At 41.5% G+C, this 25,040-nt stretch overlaps 1 protein-coding gene across 4 annotated transcripts in view; it reads left to right on the top strand.

The window, feature by feature from the left end:
* Window positions 1–25,040, top strand: part of LOC128759167 (transcription initiation factor TFIID subunit 4-like) — an 81,373-nt gene that overhangs the window by 44,670 nt on the left and 11,663 nt on the right. For all 4 annotated transcript variants that reach the window (XM_053865921.1, XM_053865920.1, XM_053865919.1 and 1 more), the window contains one exon: window positions 9,904–10,026. In XM_053865921.1, the coding sequence (XP_053721896.1) occupies window positions 9,904–10,026 (123 nt within the window). The remainder of the gene's footprint in view (window positions 1–9,903; window positions 10,027–25,040) is intronic.

The following is a 25,040-nucleotide window of genomic DNA, read 5'->3' as shown; positions in this document are numbered from 1 at the left end:
CTCCTCCAGAGACAGGAGGCTCTCGAGTGTCAGAGGACAATGTATTGGCCCCTTGGTTTTTATTAAGGCAGTTATATCTGCAAGTTCAGAGGCTCTCATCCTCTGGTCTTGTACAAACTGCTCTGGTCAAAGAAGCGCTCCCTCCCATCAGGCAGGCCCGCGGGCAAACGCCTGCTACCCTCCTCCACAGTCTCTCCCTTTCTGTGCTGACTTTCAAAGAGAATTCCTGCTGTTTTGTGTGTCCCAGTTCATACTCTATTGCAAGCGCCGCCACAGAAACATGCTACCTTTAGTGGAGAAGAACAACACGCATTCACAGTTTACTCAGATCATAGAACCTTCAAGATATTTTGCCACAGTTTAGGATGGTGTTATGTTTATTCATCAAGAATTATGGGTTGAGGAAAGTATAATACTGTTACCTTTGATGGAGTTATTTGCTAGAATTTATTAAAAAAATATTTATATTAAAATGATACAGCTAGTTATCGCAGACGTGAACGCGAATCTTGGCAAGCATTGGAGGTGATCTAGTTTTTGGAGCTCTTTAAATTAGCAGTGAATGAGCCAGCTATGCATATTTAAAGATTTTGCCAGTCACATAAAATGAGTTTGGCCCCCGGGCCTACAGTTTGACACTTGTGATCTGAGACCATTCTGTTCTTTTGGGGTCATTTTAGTTCTACGACTAGTTTGATTAAGCCATTATAAACGCATATAAACGGAAAGTATTCTCATTCTAAATGAATGAATTAATCATTAAAGATTGTTCGCTAACATACTTACGTAAAGGTGCGTGTGTGTTTGTGTCCAGAATTAAATGGTGTACGTGGTGCAGGTCCTTATAAAAGGCTACCAAAGAGTACCCTCTTTTTTATTTGTTGCTTTGTTGTCGGTGGTCTTAACTTCAGTTTTTCTTAACCTCGAGTCATGTTGCAAGAAGAAAAAAAAAAAAAACACAGGCAGGCTTTAAAAGTACCTTTGGTGTTCCTGTGTGTTTTCGAATATTACAAAGTGCCGTAATGAGAAGGAAAACAACAAAAAGAAGAGATTTTTGCCTCAAAGGGAGATCGCAACTCGACTGCTCGCTGTACCAGCCTGTAGGTTCACTTTTCTCTTTGTGAGCTGGAGCACTCTTTGGGACTCCAGCAACAGGGGAATTGGGCTTGCTAAGCTACGCTGGTGGCGAGGTGCCAGCCTCATGTGCCTGGGATATCAGTGAGAGGGAAGTAGGAGGCAGGACACGTTTCAATTAGGCGGCATTCATTGAAGACGAAGGGGAAAAAAAAAAGGTTCACCTTCACCGGAAAACTTTCCCTCCTGACCTCACACAAACAAACTCTGCCCCACCTCTTTGCGTTTCTTCAAAAGACATTATTTTGTTGAGGCTGGATTGTAAAGGACAGGGGTGCTGGTGAGGTGATATGAAGTGTGCCAGCTCACCCTGCATGTTTCCATTAGATTGTCATGTTGGCTAATTAGAGAACGGCAACATGATTCACCTTGTTAATTAGGAGGACTTGCACACCAAGTGCCCGGGGCCAGTGTGGGGAAGAGGAGCCCAGCCTCAGAGCCTGCTAGTCGCCTGCTGTCTATGAAGATTCCCCTTCTCATCTACCTTCCCTTTTTTGATTTGGAAATGAATAAATCATCGAGATCATCCCTTCTCCCAGACTGAATATCTGAATACTCATCTTTCCTGGATGCAAATGAGCCGTGATCAATAGAAGGTGACAAGCGGCAGCGGCGGATCCAAATGTAAAAAAAAAAAAAGAGAGAGAGAGAGAGAGAGACAGGGAGGAAGTAGACGAAGCATGGAATGAGACAAAGCGAGGGAACATTTAAAGTAGGAAATTTCCCTTAGATAAGCAATATTTTTAATGATCACCACTCTCGCCCGCCGCTCTTCTGTAACACCACCAGAATCTGCTTAACACTCTTTTCTGCCTCCTTCATTAAACACTGTTCCCTGGCAAAATATACAGCTCAAATGTAATTATTTGGGAAAAACAGAACTTGCTCGAAAGGCAACACATGCATTTTTTTTTTCCACCACACATATCTCCTGGAAATGGAGTTTAATACCTGCAAATAAGTTGCAGATGAAGAGGGGCAGGATAGTGACACTTGCATAATAACCCAGCTCCCGGAAATGCTGTGGGCCCCAGATAATTGGTCCTTAGTCCTGGAAACACTTCTGACATACTCAACTTCAGAGAGATCGGAACGCTGTGAACCCAGATGATTATCCATGCATGTATTTTGAGCTCCTCTATAGATCTAAAATATTTAAAAGGCCTTATTTAAAGAGATTTACATGAAGAACAACAATCTGTGGTTTGATTGGCTGTTACGTGAATTATTAAAATTTGTCCCACACTCTTCGTTGCTTGTGCACTTGCTCGCGGCGTCTAATGGAAGTTTTCCAGTGTTGTTAGCGGAGCATTTGTTTAATAAACTTCTAGTTGGGGGCGTGTGTGATTGACTTGCTTCCTGCCAAATTAAACTTGCACACTGCACAATCATTTCAACTTCCTCGGTGACTTTGATTCTCACTGCAGATGGCTTTACACCGCATCTTTGAAAGGCTCCTTTTGAATGACTATAATATGCCTGTAAGCACAAGTATTTGAAAAAAAAAAAAGACTGAAGTAGGAACAAAGTTTTCAAATCCACATAGTCTTCTTCATATCTTCATCTAACCCTGTGAACCATCTGCTTATTTTAAGCTCTCTGTCGTCATACACAGTTTTAGATTGCAGTCTAGTAAATTTCAAGTAGTAATGACCTTTGTCCTGAGCTAGTCAGGATTGCGCGTACTGACTTGCTTGTGTACTTTGTTTTAGCGCGTGTGCAATATTTTACGTCTTTGCAACAGTTTTTGTCCAGGCGGCTTCCTTCTTTTGATGTTGCGCTATGCAGTTGTGTGCTGGTGATTTTGAAATGAAACTTACTACATATGAAACACATGTATCAACAAAACGATGAAGTTTGTGAATGAATACAGCCTGGAAAATGTGGTCTGCTACGTCGCTAGTTGAGGATGTCACACTCTGGATGGCAAGTTGGAAGATGTTCCAGTTATCGAGGTCGGAAAAGTAGATGGTGACGTCCACGAAAGCTATTCTCAAGCATGCGTGATAAATACGTGTTCTGCGGCAGGGTGAAGAGGAACATTTCTAGAATGTGTTTGTTTCCGTTGGTGTATTTTATTTACTCCAAACCTCTGTTACGTCAATTGAACGTGTGGACCTCTCTGGCAGTCACACAATCTTAGCTGTAAATGAAGTGATGCGCATCTCTTTCCTTTAACATTTCCCTACATTAGCAGGTCAAATCTCAAGTTGTTTCTTTGTGAGTGCAGATGGGGAAGTAAAATCTGATTGGTTATCACAAATGGTGCTATTGCTTCCGGCAAACTATCTGCCAGGCAATTCACATGAAGAAGAAGGCCTGGAGATTCAGCTCGCAGATGTTCATGTAATGTCGGCCATGTGGGTGCCAGGTGAATGAGATTGGTAGATTACAGTGGTGCATAAAATGTCATCGCACGGTTGGAGAAAATTACAGGCTCTACCTGTGCAGTGGTGCAGACGCCTCACTGAACAAATTGTAGGAATTTTATTTGACTGATAATAATAATGATAACTCTCTAGTAATTCTCATATTTTGGTTGATATAATCCATCTGGTCATGCAGCCCTCAACAATTTTTAACTTTACATTATTTTTCAGTAAAACCTTGCTTGAGACGCTCCTAAATAATCTATAGTATTAGTTTTATTACTGAACCATGAGTAACCTAACCAGTATATTATTGGTAACTGGACTGGAAGACCAAGGCAGTTTTTTTGGTGAGGTCAGTGGGACGTATCGGATCAAACATGCTTGCATGCAAACTTATATGTATACGTATATGTAGAGAGGTTCACTGATGTTATTTATTCAATCCATTACATATGCATATTAACAAATGATTATGCATATTTAACTCCATTCTAAATGAATGAATAGACAATTGAAGACTGTTCACCATAGTGTCTGTATTCGTCAACAAAATACAGGACACTAAATAAATAAAAATACGGATCGTCGATGAGTCAAAAATGATTGCATGCCTCGTGTCATCTCTCCAATTCAGAGAAATAAAACTTGCAAAAACTATACACACTAAAAACATCAAACCACTTTTATATAGATGTGATGGCCTTTCAACCTGTCCATGTTGACCTCTGCCTCTCACGCACCTTCCAGAGGCCCTCGTGACCCCAGTCAAAGGAAGTCAGAAAGAAAAGAAGTGAATATGTCACAAAAAAGTGTTAAAGTTAAATAAGTCAGATGTACATGAAGGGAACATGACTATAGTTTTGGAGTAAACTGCAAGGTGCCATCCTTTTTTTGCTCCTATCATTCCGACATGGATTTTTTCGGAAAGCCCCCTCTCTCACTGAAAGGTCCTTTTTCGTTAAAAGCAATCTGAAAGCTGGAGTATGTTAATTCTATACGTTGCGAAGCCCCCTGCTGTGCCCTGTTGGGCCAGAGCTGACAAGGGGGAGGGGGACCACACAGACCAGCTCTATAGCTTCATTTGGCCTTTTATGCCGTGGTCTTTGCAGGGCAGAAAGCCCTTTAGCTTTCTTCACAGCCCTGTAGCTGCTCGTGACGTCAAGCAGAGCATGTTCTGCTCTGCCGAGGACATCTGTCTGTAAGCGTCTGCGCCGCCGTCAGCAACCCCTCGGGTCAGAAGGATGGAGGAAGGGAAGGAGGGAAGAATGAAAAGCTTTTGTTAAAAACAGCCGTGATGGAGAATGGCAGGTTGGCCATCATGGCTCCTGCAGTTCATCCTCTTCCTCACTCCAAGCGTATCAAAGCGCTCCGAGGATCTTGCTGTATTTTTGACATTTTTGCATCATGAGGGAGAACGTAGCACTTTCTTCTGTTGCTGAGAAATCCCTTTTTATTTCTTATTTAAGTCCTAACAGACAGACGCCCTTTTTATGCAGCTTAATTATTTAAGATTTAGCTGTAGAATTATTCAGCCGATATATATCCAGTGTTTTGTTTAAATAAATTCACTTCAACCATTATCTTTAGAATTGCATATGTATGCAGTTAATATTATAAATATATTTTATTAACTGTAACTCATTTTACATCATTTTTTGCTCAATGATTGTGTGCTATCACTTGATAATTTAGTTCAGTTAAAGTTACCATTTGTAGTCAGAAAGAAGTGTAGATTATTTAAGTTGTTTCAAGGAGGGTTTGTTAAAAAGGAGTCATTTCTGGAATGTGTTTGTATATTAAAGGAATGAGAATATTACGGTAAAAGCATAATGTGAGAGGAAGAAAAAGAAACACGGTATCGATTTATAGATGAAATCAAATATAAAATAAATGACATTTAAGATATGTTTTTGAAGAGTTGAAGGGATTTTTTTGGAATTTATGTATATTTACTGTACAATTCTTTACTTGAACACAATTTTAAAGCCGTTGATTTTTATTCTTAATATTCAACTTTTTAACACTGTTTTTAATTGGACTGGTTCTGTTTTCAATTACCATGTGAAAGTTTCAAGTTAATAGTCCGACATACTGCCATGTTGTGATGAATGATTCCGCCATTAACAAGCACCCTTTCCTCTGTTTGAAAGTTCTGTGGATTGATTTTGTGGACAATTTTAAAAATGTCTTCCGTCTAGTGACCTTTGCTAATAATTTGACTGTACAAGTCTCGGGTCTCTGCTTCAAAAGGGCATGAGCACTGGTATTTAAGAGACTTTGGAGCAACTAATATTTATACTGTACCATTGATCGAACCTGGCAAATGTATGCGGTCTGTCCGCCCGTTCTTTTCCAGCCCTGCGAGGGATCTCCCTCTTAACCTTTGTGGAGGTTTGATCTTGAAATTCTGCTCATTGCTTGAGATCGCTGATCGCTGAGCAAAGGAAAAATAATTGCGCTTTGATGCGACCCTTTTTCTCATCTCTGAAATGAAAACAGTAAAGGGACAAATGAAGACAGATGATGTGGAGTAATTACATGAGGAAGCAGTCTGGGAACTCAAAACACTCCGTTGGACAAACAGAATTAAATGAAAAACTGCAGACTCATGTGGAATCCTCAACAGTATGAGACTGATAACAGGAGTGGGACAGGAGTGGCAAATGGAACCTAGCATGATTCTCCGCTGTTGAGATTTTGCAATCCTTAAAAAGAATTGACAGACTGGAGACTATGAAAATGTTGGCTTCTTTAGAAGCAAAGACAGGAAAAGAGAAGTGGTGTAGACAAAGATAGTGAGGCGTCAGAACGGACAACATCCGAATTAGTAGACCAGGAACACGGAAGTTTTGAGCTGGTTTTGGAGGAGAGCCAGCGTTGAATGAATGTTTGAGGTGGAGATTAAAACCAATGACATTGCTGGATAAGGTTAAAGAAGATCGGTCTAGGTGGAGGAGGCCAACTTGCTATAGCAACCCCCGGTGGGAAATTCTGGTAGACAACGTAGACCATATTCAATTCATTCCACCGCACTCTTTAAAGTTGGACATTTTCTTGAAAAATGTTGGGTATTATATGTGAGGATTTTCGAGCAGGGTGGAACCCAAGAGCAAAAAGTTGAGGGAGCAACAACAAGACGGTGAACTGCGGCCCGTTTCAAGAAGAAGTGAGAAAAAATGTCGCACCTCCCGCTTCTCCTCAGCAGAGATGGAATCATTCATGCATCTCATCTTAAGTGTCATCCTATGACAGCTATTAGTTTAGTCTTAGTCTTCTTAGTTTATTTAGTCTTCTTATTATGCTGTGCGTGAGTTTCTACTCACTTCCGGGAAAACCAACACTGACTTCTCACTTAGCCACCTTTCTGAACACAGACTTCAGTTCAATCATTTAATACAAGGATACAATTATTCAGAGTCCAACAATTGTCCAAAAAACAGTCACTAATAATCAGTAGTTCAAATGTCTCTGTTGTCCAAAATTCAAAACCACCTTCAAACCACGGAGAAAACAAACACGAAACCAAGGGAGCAAAATGGAATTCAAAAGCACAACTGGATGTCAGGACACGAAAGGCAACCAAGAAGCTCAGTCACCAATGAAAAAAATACAAAAGGAAAAACTTCCATGAGTCAGTGTATGCACAGGATCTTAACCATTCTGAAGTCTTGACAATCTGGCACACGAGACTGGAACCAGGTGGAATATAAAGGCAGGTGCCTTCTGCTGGTGATTGCAGGATTAGTTCCAGCTGTGTGTTAGAAGTGAAGCTCGAAAAAAACAGAGGAGAGGAGAGCGGTCATAGTGCTGGAACAAAAATAAAAGCCACAAAATGTATAATATTCAGTCACCTTCACACCCTTCAGGGTTTCCACTACATGCAAACTGTCATGGCACACCACCACGAGTGAGAGCCCCACACCTTCAGATAAATGATCTCTTTTGAAAGATTAAATCTCACATTATCATAATCATATTAAAATGAAGTGGAAACATCCAAACTAGGTGATAACATGTAGCGCATCATTGAGGTGGACCGGATCATGGTGGTTTTCATCATAATGACACATTCTGGACGGAATTTTGAAAAAAAAATAATATATGAAAAAAAAAAAGTTAACGTTCAAATTTTCCCCTCTGATTCATTGTTTCTTCACTTCTTGATATGGTGCGTTCCCTTCCTTTTTTTTTTTTAATTGAGGGGGGCACCACCTGGTTATTTGTTTCCATCCTTAAAACATGCATAAGTTGAACCTACTCCCGCTAAAGTCCATCAAAAAACATCTTTCCAAGTCCAGCTCATGGTTTTTTCACTTTACAAGACAGTGATCAAATTTGAAAGAATGACTGCTGAAGGTGTACTGGGCTCAGTGGCACCAGGATAAAACAGGAAGTCAGTCTCACCGGCGACTGATGGGAAGAGCCGACTGTAGGGCTGCAGATGGCGAAACATAGTCTTCATTTATCTAATAGTCATAAATCTGAAAACGCAGGCAGTTGCTGAGGGCACTGTAAGCCCAAGTCTGGTGCCAACTGCCAGGCAGAGATGCAGGCATCCTGGTGCCATCAGTGAGATAGCCCAGCTTGTTTTCTCTCTCTCTCTGCCGCTCCGGCTCACTATTGCCCAGCTCACTTAGCAGGGGGATTCTTTAAGGTCAGGCCTGAAGAGATTTGTGTGTTGTTTGTGGCGAAGCCTAATAGGGTTATCATTGATGACATTAATGCTACATTTGCCATGTGGACAGTGGCTATAAAGCTCTCCTCCGTTTGTCAGTCCTTATTGCCCCATTTTTTTCAGTTTTACAGAATGAAAAGGAATGAACACAATAATTTCGGCATCCAGCTGGTTGGCTTCTCGGCTACTTTGTGTTGTCAGTGCGTTTAAATCTTTCAACAGTTCTGCCGTGCTAAATGTGAAGTGGCAACACCCTAAAGGGCATGCCTTGCCAGCGGGCTTTTTTTCTGAAAATAAAATCAGAGGCAATTGCATGGACATTTGAGATCAGACTTTGCACACCAAAGCAACCTTTTACACAGCGCCATCAGAAAGTAACATGATTTTTTTTTTCCCTCCCGGATCAGACAACATACACGCCTCACACAAACACCAGTGCCCGGCGAACACATGCTGGGAGATAACATAAAAGAACATGAAAGACATGAAAGCGCACATTGATTGTCCCTGTTCGCCTCTGTGCCCCAGCAGGCAGGCACGCAGGCTGGCTGCTGGGTATGATCCGCTGTGCTGCGGCCATGATTGATGGGCACGTGTGTGCGTGCGCACTACGTTTGCACGTTTGTGGGGAATGTGCGCAACGCCTGTGTCGTGGCCCCGGGGTCTCACACGTGCCCGATGGAGGAGGCGGCTCATAGCAACGCTGGGTCCCCTCCTCAACCCTGTGGCTAGACATGACATTACCTCGGGCACTGCCTCCCCGCCAACTCCCCGTCATACATCACAGGGCCATGTGACAAGCCGGCCTCCATTTTGATTTTTCTATTTTAGGGAAAGTTGGTTAGAGGACTTGCAAGTGAATTGAAATTATGTATTTAGATTTGTTTATTGTCATCAAATCATGATCGTTTTTAATCACATTATTAAAATTATATTTGTTTTTATATTACATTTTCATGGGTTTTTGACTTGTAAAATAGCTTTTTTACGATTAGGCCCGAGCGATATTGGCTGAACAACCATATTCGATATATAAAATGAATGATTTTTACAAAGCAAATAGAACAAGAATTATGCATTATTTTACTGTGAATTAATTAATGGCTTCCCTGAACTAAGAGGAGCAGTTAGAATAAATTAAATATAAAACTGAAATGGCCTGCTCTTCTTTTTGGTTATTGTTATTGTACTGCTCTTTCAATGCTGCACTCAAGAAAACATTGATGTGCAAGTACAGCCACACAATTGGTGACCATAAAATGTGTTGGAATTAAATAACCAAGTAATATATTTTCAATGGATTGATAAAATTGCACACCGAAACCAAAAGAAATAAAATGAAGTAACCAAAATATGTTTTGTTGTGTAGGATGACCCTTGTTTTCAGATGAATCTTGATGCTGGAGGTTTTGCGGCTACGGGAGCAACTGAAACATCATGCAGATTTTTGAGTTTATGAAGTGAAGTTTTAGAATAGTGCAACAGCTTTATCAAGCCCCACCTACTGAAGCAATTGACTTATGGCAACCTTTATGGAAAAGTCTAGCTTCGCCCTATCTGTAATTTCGAATCTAATATATCGCCAGCCAGGTGCTCCCTGTCATCTGTCGTGACCGATAACACCATATTGTGGAGCCACAAAAACAGTCTGTTTCATCAAGTGAATATGACAATTGGATGAGGAAAAGTCAAAATCTGATCAATGTCTCTTGTCGTCCCTAGATGCAACAGCAGGAACTGGCTCAGATGAGGCAGCGGGACGCCAACCTTACAGCACTAGCAGCCATTGGACCACGCAAAAAACGCAAGTTGGATTCACCAGGGGCCACTCCTTCAGGGACCGAGGTGAGATTATTTCACTCATCCTTCTGGTTTTGGTTCAAGATAAATATCACCAAATGACAACATGTGCAAGTGATGTGATTCTCATGTTACTCAGGAACTTGCGTTACCAGAACTGTTGATTCATAACTGCATTTGTTTTGACATTTGTGGACCATTTGGTGGACCACTTTGTAGATGTTTTACTTTCATCTGAGTGATTAATCCTTCAAACTTGGAGCTTGGATCAAGCTTTGTATCAAATTCCCAGTGAAGTCTCGCTCTGTGAGGCCAGATTCAGACTCTTCATACTTTTCTCCAAAGAGGCCGAATTCTGAATGCAAATTAGTCATTTTCATAACCTGCTTATCCAGTGTGTTCTCACATCGTTGGCTCCGCCATCATATGCTTCGGAGAGGCATCGTAATGCACCCAGTAAAAAAGCATAAATAACAAAATAAAAGCATTACTTCTGGTCCTTGAGTGCAGTGCCAACCTCTTTCAGAATGCTTTACCCTGATGGGTATTAGCCTGCGACCTTCTGCTGCATCGTAAAGAACCTGCCTCCCTAAACCCCTTCCTTCAGTTCACGTACGCAGCAGGGACATGAATATACATTGTTTTGAGTTGTATTTTTGGTTTTCAAAGTCCTGCTCATGTTTAATTAGCGGGGCATAGTCACTGCATGCCCCTCCTCTGGAGTGATTGCCGAGCGGCGGGGGAGGAATCTTAACTTATTTTCACTTCGTTTTCACCTCCTCACATTTCTTCATTTCACATGGGCTGGAAGCGCCCTGGGCGTTCTCTTTCCCTTCTCCAGAGCAAAGTGAATGTGACTTTTCTAAGGGGGTCACAGGATGCCTGGAGGCCTGTGGGTGTTACTGGACTGTTGCCTGCTCTTAGCTTCACTGAGGGGCTTGTCATAGATTTCATCTCCACAGAAATGAGCCGCAGGCCCTGGCCAGGAGCACAGGCAGCTAACGTTATGAAGGGCCCACGCTGATTATTTCCCTCTGACATCGCATCCTGAGCTTTCCGCATTAATCCCAGACAAAGGCAGCCCTTCAGTACCGTGCCAGGGCTGAAATTAGGAGCCAGATAATGGCAGTGTTGAGATCCTGCTCTGTTCATGATGCAGAGCTCCTGCTTTTTTAAAAATACATATATTCCACGATTTCCTGCTTCTTCTCTTTTTCTCACCGAACCCCACTTTACGGCGTTCACACTGTGACGGAATTCAGGTGACATGTTTTCCCTCCCCAGACCTGGCTCTTCCATTAAAGCTACCTTCAGTCTGACGGTGGCTCTGTAGAGGCCTGGTTGTGAATTGCCTAAGGCTGTGAAACCGATAGCCAGTAAGGACTTCAGTGTGTCTCCAACCTCATCTAGTCCGCAGGAGGGAACAAAGGGGGCCTTGCAGGGATCTGCCGGGTGGATTAGTTCCAAAGACCTAATGGCTAGGTCTGCTCTCTGAAAGAGATCGACTGGCCACAGACCGTGATGGGGCCACACAGACATACGTGCACACCTCCCTTCAGCCGAGTTGCATGCATCCAGTCTTCCACACCTCTGTCAGAATATTTTGCCATCAGTACGATCGAGATGTGTGTGAGTACAAAAATTTTTTGAAAGGAAAGTTTTTTTAGTCAGTTAAAAAAATATATATACTTTTTTTTCGGTGGGATTTGTATGTTTTGTAATTGAAACAGACGCCCACATATGCAAAAAAAAACATGCACTGTTGCAGAGATAAAGACTTTCAAACCGAGATAAATTGGATAGTAAAACATTGTTTTTTAAAAGGATCACATTTTGTACAACCAAACATGGGTTTTATACTTATGTGTTTAATAAGACCTGCTTTTTAGTTTATAGGCGGAAAAATATGCAAAACATTTTATCAAGTGAGCACTTGAGTCATGCGGTAAGGTGCAGAATAATTTGTACAGTGTGCTCCGGAGTTTGCTGCAGTAGATGTGCAATTGTGTTTAGGGAGGAGGACTTTTGAATGAATGAATGCATTTAGCTTTCAATGTTTCAAAGTTTTCAAACCAGGGAGTATTTTTACAGGTAGAAATGGCCTCTTTATTTTAAGCTTTGTTGCAGAAGTCATAATTATGAACCATACCTGAGCTGAATGTAGCGAGGAGACGTTGCAACAATGTGCACACAAACCTTACTTTAACTCTTCAGCATCCTAAGTAGCAAATGCCATAGGTGGGGAAATAAAAGGCTTTAAATTGATGTTAAGCTGTTCCCTTGTTAAGCTTGGTGTTTGTTGTAAGTTTGGCTGGTAGTTGTTGTGGACGTCTAAGGGTGTACATTGAGATATGTATAGAAACAAGTGCAGTACAGAACCTCATTTGTTTGCGTCCCGGTGGTTGTGCTTATGACGTGGCGGTGATGTGGCACTATAAATGCCGTGAAGTTGAGACCTTATCATTGATATTATTTACTACGTTAATATGATCTAATGACCTGCAACCCTATGCCCGAATGTGTCGCATCCCCTGTTCTGTCAGTTTGTCGCACGCTATAGCATCAAAATAAAGCAGTCGCATTCAACACATAGTTCACTTTGGTATTATAGAGTACCTTTTGGCCCCAAAATCGAGGCATTATGTCCTGAATCATGGCCTGATCAGTCCCGCTACAGTGTGGCGTAAACATTTCAATATCATGATGTAGCTGCATCATCACATCCAATGTCAATTTTGTCGCTGTAAATTCTCATGAATCAAGACTGTTCAACACAACCCATTCTCAGTCCTTATGGTCTCTGTGTGATCTCCGGGAGATGCCTCGCACTATGAGCCATTGCATTTGTTGCGTTTCCGAACTGCTTGATCTTAGTTTTGCAATCTGATCTTGGTTCTTGCCTACGTGTGTTCTAAATGGGGCTGCAGAGTGAGAACGTCGCACACGGGTGCAGAGCTTCAATAGAAAAGAAGCCTAATATATCTACTTCTGCATTAACATAGGACGCAAGTCATTTGAAGATAGTTGCTATTTGATGCCTTGGGAGAGAAGAATGTGCTGTAAAACAATGCTGTTTCCTAGTCTGCTGCCATAAATGTTTACTAAATTGGCCTCATGTGCATGCATCTCTCCTTGAAAATGAAAATGAAATTGTACACCGAAATGAAATGTGTAAACTCCAACCCCTGCTCGTACAGTCTTAGCAAATCACCCACAATGAGTGGTTCGATATACTGGACTGCACTCACTATTTAATACACTCCAAGTGCAGTCTCACTGATTCAGCTCCATCTGTCTCAGTGCCATCCCCGTGTTTCGTGATCCCAGTTGTAAGGATTTACTACATTAATATAATCCGTTGAGGGTTTCACGCCTTGACTTAAATGTTTGCTCCCATTGATATTGCAGGTAGTTATTGTTGTCAACACTTGGTTAGTCTTGTCTCATCCGAGTCACTGCCGAGTAGATTTCCACTCTCTGAAAGACTGATAAAGAGTTTGTAGTACATCTAAGGTAAGCATGAAAGATGCTAGGGTGTTAAATGTGCCGGAGCGTACAATGTCCTGCAGTGCTTAACACGCTGCGAGCTCAGAAACATCCTTGACACATTTACAAGCGCAGAGTTATCATCTAGGCACTTAGGCCATTCATCACATCAAAGGAAAAGCTTTGTTTGTTGACGTTAAAAATTGACAAGAGCACTTAAATCGCCCTGTTTTGTAGGCACTTTCTTTTTTCCCTATATATCTCAACCAGGCGCCATTCATAGGACAAAGGTGGATGTTCGATTTAATAGAGAGCAAGGTCTATTTTTCTATTTGAATTCAATTCACCTTCTTTCTTTGAGGCTCTAGATCAGAAAGAAGGAGTGAGGCAATAGAGTGAGAGGCATGGGGAGAGAGGGGGAAAAGCACAAGGAAAACTGATGCCCTTTCCTCCAGCTAAATTAACAGGAATCACGTGGAAAACAATCTAAGTCTCCAATGAGAGAGGGAGGGGGGGGACCATTAAAATTAGCCTGGAGCTATGGACTGCACCCAATATCACTAAAGCTGCACTCACTACAGATGTGGAGGCTGGCTTACAGGCAAACTATGCTCTGTTCTATAGCTACAATTAAAATCAACCTCACTGCCAAAAAAGAGGAGGGGGATGTGGGGGTAGAAAGGCAGACATGGAACATCAAAGACAGATTGAAATGTGTAGTCAGTAATAAGAGTGGTCTCCAAGCCCCCAGGTTCTCCATGGTCCCCTTGTTAATGAGAAATTTTGACCTCTGGTTTGTAAGTTAAACTTGTAATCTCGGTTAATGAAGTAAATCAATCCCAACTCCGGAGTGTTCTGTGTCTTTCGGTTCGCCTTCTCCCCGCCAACCTCCCCTCTGTCCTCTCTTGCGTCGTTCTCCTCCTCCTGCATCCACCCAAATGTGCCGCCTGGGAGTATAGAAGAGCCAGGTCTTCAACCAGACAAACAGGAAACGAGCCGAGCACAAGGGTTCCGGGGCTGGAGGGAGGGCGTAAAGACTCGGGTGACGAGGACCAACCAGACGCGTTAGTTCTGAAGACGTGGCGAATGAAAGCTGAATAAAGACAAGTGCAAGTCATTCTCCCCCCCCTCCCTTACATTTGTCTTGGTTTCTCTTTCAAGAGTCTGTTTTAACTAGTATTTCATGGGCACATGCAGTCAGACGCTACAATGTCATGCAAAGTTTGAAAGTGCCCCTCCGAGGAATCACCTATCAGTCCCATCACTCATGTTCATCTTCTCCTGGTTACGCCTTCCTAATTCCCTATGCTGCTCGGTGTACAGTTCTCTGGTGGCATCATCACAACCATCCTACCTTTGACTCCATTTACTGAACAGGTGCTAGAGTTACACTTCTGTCCTGCAGGTGCACACGTGCATCACAGGATTACCAGGCAAATGTTTTTGCTTAGCGTCCGATTCACACATAGTGGAAACTTTTACAGCGAAAGAACGGTCACATGGTCTTTCTTTTGTATTCTGAGCTCCTCTTTTGGCCTTCTTCATCCACTGGGTGGACTGACATTAACCCCTGATTAGCTAAAATGTTATGACTTTATTCAGACTGAGATCTGACATTGGACTGAGTAAGTTTAGCCGAGGACTTTTAGCAGCCAGTAATGAAGCCCGTGGATTCCTTTGTGGATTCCCCTTTTCCACATACTGAATAAATATGATTACAGAGGGCACACGAAGGCTGCTGATAGATTCATAATGTCAAGGAAATTGTAATAATCGTTTGACTTGTATCTCTGGATGCAATTCGCTATTTCTAGTGAGGACACAAGAGAGACAGAGTTCAGGGCGGTTACAGGGGTCCATTGGCCGGTTGCCATTCCTTCTTAGAGCTTTAACACTTGTGCACTCTGGCAACTTTCCCCTCTCACGCCCGATGGAGAGTATTGTGGTGCCCACCAGTGCATACTGTTGCACCTTGGGTTCAAGTGTCTGGCAACAATTATTTCTCGAAATATATTGTTGTTGTTGTTTTTTTCATCTTTTGGCCTCCTCTCTGTTCTCACAAACCTTTATTAATTTTATTTTATTTACTTTTTTTTTATTAAATCAAAGGAATCCAGAAAGGTGAATTGTTCTATGGAATTACATAACAGCTCTATGTACAAAATATACTTTTATTTACATTCTTACTTTTGCCATGACAATTGTATTAAACTCGAATCTCATCTCTGTGTGACAACTTAATAGTTAGGTGTGATTTATATCATTATACAACGCTAACTTTTTAAAATACATATTCCAGCTATTGATATTTTCCGAGCCATAAATGAATCAAAGATGAAACCTTACAACATAACTTTACAAAATAAAAAGACCATGTTGTGTTTTTTTTAAAATCAATATTATTGTCCTACATTTGTTGCAAAGATGCAATTGAGCTTTATCGGACAGCAAGTAGCGTTAGTTTCTCTGTGCGCCTACAGCAAATATAGCTGTTATCAGGCATGCATCCAGCTCATTTTCTACTCTTCCATCTAGTGAGTGATAAATCTAATGAATGTAATTTTTACAAAAGGTGTTCACTTTATAACAAACCACCTTAATACGTATAAAAGGAGGTGTGGCTCAAACTGTTTTCTTCTTGAAGCTCACACAGAGAAGAAGTATTTTAAGTGACTTCAGGCACTTAAATGAGTGAACACAAAGTTCAACACTAGTGTTGTAATTTGGACCATAATGAAAGCATTTCGTTCTTGATTCATTTTGAAAAAATACTTTAATTTCATTTGCAGTACGCAATATGTGTGTCTGCATGACTTATGCGTCTGTATTTTGTATTCAATTTGGTCATGGCCTTTGTCTTGGTCTCGCCCTTCGTTGGTGTTGATCTAAAACTGAACCAAAAACAAAGATAGATAGATAGATAGATACTTTATTCATCTCCGAAGAGAAATTTCAAAGTTTGGGCTCACCCCTCAAATAAATCCCAACTAACTACCAAATGAAATCAGGGATTGGTGTACAATCCAACAAAAGAAGATCCTGAAAAGAATGAAAGCTCTGCTGGTCCTCTGTAGCTTTTTGCCATGCAATCATACCGTTTATTATGAATGAGTTCAAGAGAGAGGACTTTGGTCCTTAGTGTCCAGTCCTTAGTCCAGCAAGGGAATTCTCAGTCGAAGTACTGTCAATCCCCGCACATCTCTCCATATCGACTCCCATCAACATATTTATCATTTCCTGCAGTATTTTTCTCAAATTACAAAACATTCATGAACACAAAAAGCATAAGCACACATAATAATTAGAGCATGTCAAAGAAAAATGTATGCTCTGTAATGCCTTTACACAAACCACAATAACAATTGTCTGGCTGTGTGCTTATACACCGTGGAGTCATTTTTGTTGGTATTGATGTGTTCCACACCTGAGATGAATTGGAATTCAATTAGTTTAAAGAGCCCTATTGGTTTAACTTGTGTTAACTTGCATGTAGTGGGTTCATGTTAACCCGTACCCGAACCCTGCCTGTTGCTGAACTGAGCTCCGAAAGTCATGATTTTAACCTGCTTATCTTCACATTTAGATAAGAAGCATCAACATGTCCAGACTCACTGCGACATACTCATCTCACTCATTTTTTGCCTTCAAAACTTTGCCCTGAAATAATGGCTAAATATACAGTTATGACAACAAAGTTGAGCCCGAGGCACTTAAGAGATACTCATCTTAAAGAAATTAATTACCTCCCTTGTTAATCTTGATATAATTAAATTTCTGAAGAATGAAATTTCCTACATTTTCCCCCCTACTGCTGAGCGGAGGAGGCGGGCAGATATTAGCTGGTTCTCTAGCTAGCCTGCTGGCCAGGGACCTGGAGACAGTCGAACATCCCAAACCTCATACTGTGTTAGAGTGTGCAAACCCACTCTCTTCATCCTACGCCTTCACCACTCGGAGGAATATTATTGTCAGTCTGTGCATGCTCATGTTCCCACCATCCTGGAGGAGATGGAAATTCTGGGCCTCCAATATTCATATTCTGATCATGTAATCATGTTGTCTGTCATATGGTCAGGTTTGTGTTCTAAGCAGCTGGTATCTATATGTGACTGTAAACTTTTTTTAATTAATGCAGTATTGAATGCTTGTAGTTACATTACAGTTTTTATTGTCCTTATTTTTTTTAACTATTTTTTATTTAACAAAACAAATTGCACATATTTATTGTCCCTCAACTTAGATATACAGTAAAACTCTATATTTAGATTAGTTCTGGTAAGCTAATAAATTCTAGGTTTTATTCCCATTTTTTATGTTTTTTTTTCTATTTTTCTATATTATGTTCTCCAAATTTAGGATTTGTTTGATGTAAGAACACTTCATATTGGGGAACATGTAATAACAATTAATAAACTGATTACCTGTTTATTTGCGGGTGATACATGGTAATTATGGAAATGTTTATGATGAACTTTCGGTGACTACTCAAGGGTAAAATTTAGTCAGTCTTAACTAGACACTGATCAGTACTTAGTCACGATAAAATACTGGTTACTGTGCTGTGAATACACGTATTAATCAGTCATAAATCTAGAGTAATAAATATTCCGTAATCTAAAGTAAGAAATCTTGTTCATAACAGAGAAATTTGCATTTTAAGTTATTGCAGTAAACCATTAATAAAGTGGTCTTGAGAATGTTATTCCACATGTATGATGCAAATGAGAGTTTAATATATTGGAAGTACAGACTCATAAAAGATGCTGCTGGATTGTCATGCGACTTCCTGACATGACTTATATGACCTCCTTTAACAGCGTTAGAAATAACTGTGTTGCTTTGTGCAACACTGCTTCACAGTGTTACCAGGAAGAAGCATGTTTCCCTGTCGCTGTGTGTTTGTGTTCCTTTGGCGATAAGTTTTATGTCAGCTCAGTTGTTAGCTGTCAAGGTTCACGCCTGAAGAAAGGAAGGAAAAATGCTGGAAAAGATCTTTCACTCTGTATTCAAGGGGGGCAAGTACCGCCAAGGACGGTGTTAGCGAGGTGCTAATATGTATAGAGTCGGCAAAATGCCACGATACAAGGCAGAGATGCCAGCACGGAGACGAGTTTGATTGATTCGTTTTACAACCTGAATCAGGATTTTTTTTTTTTTTTTTTTACTGTTGATGCTGATGGATTCCTGCAAGACGCTTCTTTGTGCTTTCTATTATCAGTACTGAATTATGCAGACACCACCCTGCATAATTCATTTCTAAATCATGGTGCACCTCCTTTATGATTTAAATGTCGAAACACCAAAAATGTTACGTTCCTATTGATTTTATTTCCAACGTGGCACTGGAGCACAAACCAGAACTGAGCGGTTGGAATGTTTGTATGCAACTGAATGAGAAAACATTGCTAAACATGACTTTGAAGGGACTGAAAAAAACAAAACAAAAAAAAGAAGTGTTGGTATGAGTGAGAGAGCCAGTGTATATGAACATGATCTGAAGAAAAATACTCACTGAACACATACGGAAAGACGTCAGTGACCAGGCTTGACCAATGTTTGTGACCCCTAATCAAATTTAAGATGACCTCATCTCCGATGTAAAATGTTTTAATCGACAGCTCTGTCAAATGGAGAATGTAAAATTGTGACTTCCAAAATGTTGTTTTGAACAGCACATCAGGTCTTTTATATGGGCCCCTTTCAGGAAACAAGGATGACTTATGAATAGTTGCGCGTTTTGGCAGCAAAAGCGCTGTGGATAACTGTTGTTTGTCAAGCTACGTGAGAGTGCTGCCTTCAAAAGATCACACATTTTATCTGCAAAGACTCGTACTGACAGAAGAAAAAAGTGACAGTATCAGTGAATCCAATCGTAAAAATTCTTTGTCCTCCAGTCGCGATGTTCTCACCGACCACCACCTCCTACAATGCTGCCTGCATTTATGTCTTTTGCGCAAGATAGGAACACATACAAGAGTTTGATCTGTTGCCATAACATCATTTGAAAAGGTGGGGTACATGTCCATGTATGAAGGGAGCATAAATGAGCCACATATTTGACCTTTATATATGAAAGGCAGAGGTTTTGTTATTTACATCTTCAAATATGGCCACCTTAAAGTCATTAGTGACATAGTCTTTTTAGATGAAGTTATACTAGTCGTATATGGTTTTGTATATCACAACACACACTTTGTTTTGCCTCTACTGTGCTGTTTGAGCACATGCCATGCATTATATCGTGACAGCCTGGAGATAACACGTGAAAATATGACACAAATATGGCGACACAGTGTTTATTTTTATCCACCAAGTTTAATTATGACCCACTGGCTTGATTATATATAGTTCACTGGTTTGGCAGCTGGTGATAAATCGATAAGCCTAGCTACAGATTGATCGGTTGTTATGCAGTTGTGTCATAAAATCGCATTAAACTTTCACCTCCGATGAGAACAGAGAATGTCCCCTACTCAGCAAAAACCATTGTTTTCAGCTTGAGCATTGTTTTGATCCCTCCATTTTGTCTCTGAAAAACAGAACGTCTAAAATTAACTTGAGAAAAGGGTGTGAAAGAACAAACAAGGCGATCCATTAGCGCGGATGGGTTATTGGCTGACTTGCCTCTTCTCATGGCGGCCCATTAAAAGTGGTAATGTCTGCCTGCAGCAGTGCCGGGGGAAGAAGAAGGAGGCCATGGAAGGCATATTTCACATGCATCAGACACTGGAATTAAATAGACCAATGTTCCCTAAAAAGACTGAAGTACATCTCTTTCTGATGTGCGTCCCGGGCAAAAATTCATTGATCTTAGAATGTCCCTTGGCAATTATAAAATATTAAATCCAAGTCGCACTTTTCGGCTCAGCTTAATTTTTTTTCTCCTCTCGCTTTCCACTGCTTTCCATTTGACCAATTTAGAAAAAAGTTAGAAATGGATGGCCTTGAAAAAAGGCTCTAATAATGGAGACTGTGCCCACTTTTAGGCGACATCTTTTGTTATTTCCTATTGTTTTTGCGGAACATCTCGGATCATTAAAAGAGACTCCAGAAAGCATGGAACGTCCCCTATTACAGCGTCGTAGCAGCGTTAACCAGTAGCTTGAGTGAGAGGGATGGAAGCACACACGGGAGTTTATATGACATGACTCCATTTCCAAAGTGAAAAGGTCTGCGCGAGCACTGCGGGGGTGACAAATATTCGTCAGCTGCTTTCCATTAGGTCGCGCTGAGACTGCAGAGGGGCGTCCGGCTAATGGCCCACATCATTAAATTTAACACATATCTCTATAAATATAATCAGCCAGCTGTTTGACAGGGTACACACTTCATTAAATCCTTCTTGTTTGTTTGTCGTTTCCCTAATTAAGATTTAAAATCGATCATTGCATGTGTAATGTACAGTGTAGCTCAGCCCGCACAGGGGAACTCTGCTCAAGCGAGAGGAATAAGCAACCGCTCGCCAGAGCTTTACCATTTAGCAGACTGACTGCAAAGGGAATTAGACATCCTGTGCTAATTAGGGAGTCCAATTAGCTGTGAAATTTAGACGCTTTTGACAAATAATCTCAGCAGAATTCAGCCATCACCATGCATGAGCGTTATTCATCCTACATGGAAGGAGATTTTCAAACTGGATCTGCTATTGTTTGGATGCCAGCGTGTGTTGCTGGCTACAGAGGAAGCGGTGTGTTCTGAGGAATGAAAAAATACACTGCATTTTCTTAAATCTGTTTTTATTTATTTATAACTATTCAATTCCTGCACTGACTCAGTAAATGATCATGTACAGGATATGAAAATCTGTGGCAATTACAGTCAAAGCAAAGAGGCAGTGGTGAGGTGTCTCTCCTGCAGGTCTGGGGTCTGCCCCTAGGACACGGGTGGGTGATAACATTTTCAAAAGGGCCACTCTATAAACTGCCATTGTTGAGGGGTGCCATGGTGCCAAAATAAAGAAGGTGATGAGTGCAAAACATGAATGGGAAAATAAAAAATATACGCTTAAATAACAGGGACAAAATCGACCAAAAAAGTAATCTAAGTAATATATTAAGTGTAAATGCTTCGATAAAAATGCTTCATTTTAGATGCATTTTATTTCAGTATAAATCATAATAAAAGCAATGGACCAAATATCTAAGAAAGGCAATTATTTCAAAACTGATTTTCAACTTTCTTTCTATGTATTTTGAGGACTAAGAAGTTCTCACAAAAATGGAGAATCTTCAGTATGATATTTACAGTCGAACTAGTCATGGCTGAAAACGTAACAGGACAAAAGAACTGGGAGAAAAACATTACTACAAATCGGTTATAGTTTTAGTCTGACCTCATGAGGGCCGCGAAAATAGAGACAAGGGGCCGCATGTGGCCCCTGAGCCGCACTTTGCCCTGGTCTGCCCTAGTAGGTCTCGTCCGAGCAACACATGCCGAGAACTCCTCACCAGGTCGACGCATTCTCACACTTAGTCGACTGTCATCTAGTGGCCTCATGTTGGCGTGTAGATGTCTCAATGAAGTTTACTTTGAGGCGCTCCTGAAGGCCCGTGCTTCTCAACCAATATCGTGAATCAATGGCATGGAAACCCATTTCTTGTATCGTGGTTGAGGGTGAAAGAAGAGTTTCAAACTCTCATCCAGGCTGGTTTGTCAGCTTGTGTCAGGTGTTCCCCATGTGTCTAGCAGGAGACTTGCTATTCAATTGTTCAACACATTATTCTGCAATGTAGCTTGCCACATTATGGCAGTATCTCTACAAGATTAGTATCATGGACAATGTATTGCGTATTGGTTTGTATTGTGATGTACTGTGCAATTTCCCCCTCACTTACTAAGTTGTGTGGATAACCCAACCATGTATCAGTGTATGAAAGGCTCAGGGTAAGTCATGGCTGCCATGTGGGTCAGAAAATGACTGCTATGTAAGTATTGCCTCCTGTATGTGTATGGAATACATCGACATGTTGACGGGCTTTACAGTACATATAATCTCCCAGTTACGTATTCGATTTTGATGTGCTTCACTTAACCAGGGCTTGAATAATATATGATCCAGTTCTCTCTAAAGCAGATCAGGCCACAAATAATTATTCTAATAAACACAGATTGCCTCTATTAGAGAGCGCACTGCCACCAGGTCTGGCTCCAGTTTGGCCTCGAAGTGGTGGAAGAGCAGTTTTGGCCAGCTGCCCTGCCCAGCACTTGAACCCTGCTCACTTTTCCGCAACAAAGAGTCGGCATCAGCGAAGACCCTCCATGTTTCTGTGTCTCTCATTCCCATTTTGATCCATGATCACATGTATTTTTTAGGTTGCATGAATTATGTATTTGTTGGAGTAATGAACCGCCCCCACTGATGGAACTTTGTGAGAGTTGTGAATATCTGGGTAGGGTCTTTATCACCCAGATCAGGTTCTGGTTTCGTGTCATGGCAGTTCAGTTATAAATATGTTCTCTTCTCCTTGGAGTGACTTTTATGTACACAACACAGGGTCCGGAGGAGCCACAACATGTAAACACACCTCCCCGACTGCTTTGTGCCGCTAAACTTTAGTGCTCTGTTGAGTGTTGTGTTTCTGCGGCTCGGCGTGCGTGTGGTCCAACGTGCCGACACGTTTAGAGCAGACCCCTGCTGTCTTTACTACCTGCTCGACCTTTGCCGGCCGCTTTGTTCCTGTGATACACAGGAGCGCACAGAACCGCAGCATCCGAGTCAACAGAAAGCCCTCATTGCACCGGAGTTTGTAATGGCTGTGGGTGAGCTCTGAAGCTGTTTGAACACAAGGCAGTGCCCGAGGTGTGCTTGCTTGGCGCCGGTGGGCAAGTCCTCCAGCTGTCGAAGCCTACGGTGCAGGAAGAATTGAGCACTTCCTTTACAAGATTTGTAATTATTATTGCCGACAAGGATGTGGATTTATACCATGTCAATATGTAGATAAGTCTTATATACACAGTTGTGAACACACACAGCTGCTTGGAAAACGATGCTGTTGTATTTGGTGTAATAAAGCAGGTTGCCAAACTGCTGCGCAGGTAGAAAGAAAGCCTCCTGGGCCTGTGGAAGTGAACATGGTGGGAGGAATGAGGCCTGCAGAAACGCACTACCAGAGAAAAAAAAAAACATTAACTCAGTCCAAATTCTGCAATGCTGCCTGTTATTTTGCCCCGAACCCACCCTTAGATTCCTTACTAAAATTGTATTTTGGTATTGACACTGTGGCACGAAATGTACTTGATTCATTGTGCTATGTTCCGATATCAACTTTATTAGCTGCGAATCACTGCAGAAACTCCAGCAGCTTTTTGCCCTGGCAGCTTGTTGGATGAAAAGCAGTGACACGAGGGGTCAGAAACGTTCACTCGGGCACTTTAATACAAAAAAAAATTCTCCATAAAGTTTTTGTTCGTGTTTCTGGGCCGTCTGTATAAATCATGTTATGGAAGAGCCGGGGATTTGATCAGCTTTTTAGACAGCCTTTATCCCGACTGTCTGACGGAGCAGGTACACTGGGACCAGTATCAGTGGCGGAGACGTGTGTGACGGCTAAGTGATGTCAAAAATGGCCCCATTTATATCAATTTCAGATCAAAGACGGCTTCGTCGTGTGAATATCCTCCGTAAATGTGCTTTAGAATCTCTTCCCTCTGCATATCTTCTGCGGCCCCTTGGTGCGTTCCATTTCAAGTAACTGAAACGTGTCACTGCTCATGTGAGGATTTCTGTGAAGACTGACAGTTTAGCGCTCTGCAGAGCGTCGGGATCCTTGCCGTGCCGCCTTTTGGTCTCTGGTCTCATTCTCCAGTCAGTATGTGAATGTTTGAAATCCATGCTGCACCACTCCTCTTTCTAATTGGGCCTTTTGTGGATGTGTTGTCCTTTGTGTGGTCATTTGCCGAATACCTTCTCCAAACTGGCTTTTGTTAACTGGTTGTTCCCTTCACATCAAAAAGCAGCCTCATTTGCCAACTTCTTCCAGCTATCTATCGGCAGCAAAACACCCCAGTGCCTCGATTGTTAACTCAGTCGCCACCCTCTCATTCAACTTGAATTAAAAATTAAAAACCAGCAGGAATGACAGCGCCACACCAGTGAAAGTATAGTGGGTAAAACCAACAAGGGCTCATTAGCCAGCGCTTCTGAAGACAAGCATTCTGACTTGAGACTCATTACACTTCTCCTATTTTAGCTCTAATTGGGTTCATTTTATATATGAAACGCTTTGAATATTTAATGGTATAAAAGTTCTACTTCTGATTCTTTACGCGGGCAAAGAGGCTCGGCCTGCGCTAATTGTTCAGGTTATTGGACCAGCACTTCTCCTTCCTTTCCGCTGAAAACACAATTCATCCTTTGTTGATCATTTGTGGGTCACAATTTCCAGAATAAATAACTGCAATTCATGCGTTTAGACCAAACACTCCCAAACAGCCTCTCACTAGTGATGCTAGTTCTGTTCGTGCGCTCATGAATTAAATAAACACGCTTTTGTTTATTCATTCTTATGACTCTTGCACTGTCTTTTTATGGACAGGTGGACTCAGAGGAGGCGTCTGCTTTTCTGATCTGCCGC

Source organism: Synchiropus splendidus, chromosome 5 (assembly GCF_027744825.2).
Source record: "Synchiropus splendidus isolate RoL2022-P1 chromosome 5, RoL_Sspl_1.0, whole genome shotgun sequence".
Taxonomy (NCBI): Eukaryota; Metazoa; Chordata; class Actinopteri; order Syngnathiformes; family Callionymidae; genus Synchiropus; species Synchiropus splendidus.
Note: the sequence above shows the minus strand (reverse complement) of the source record. Positions and strands in the feature narration are given on the sequence as shown.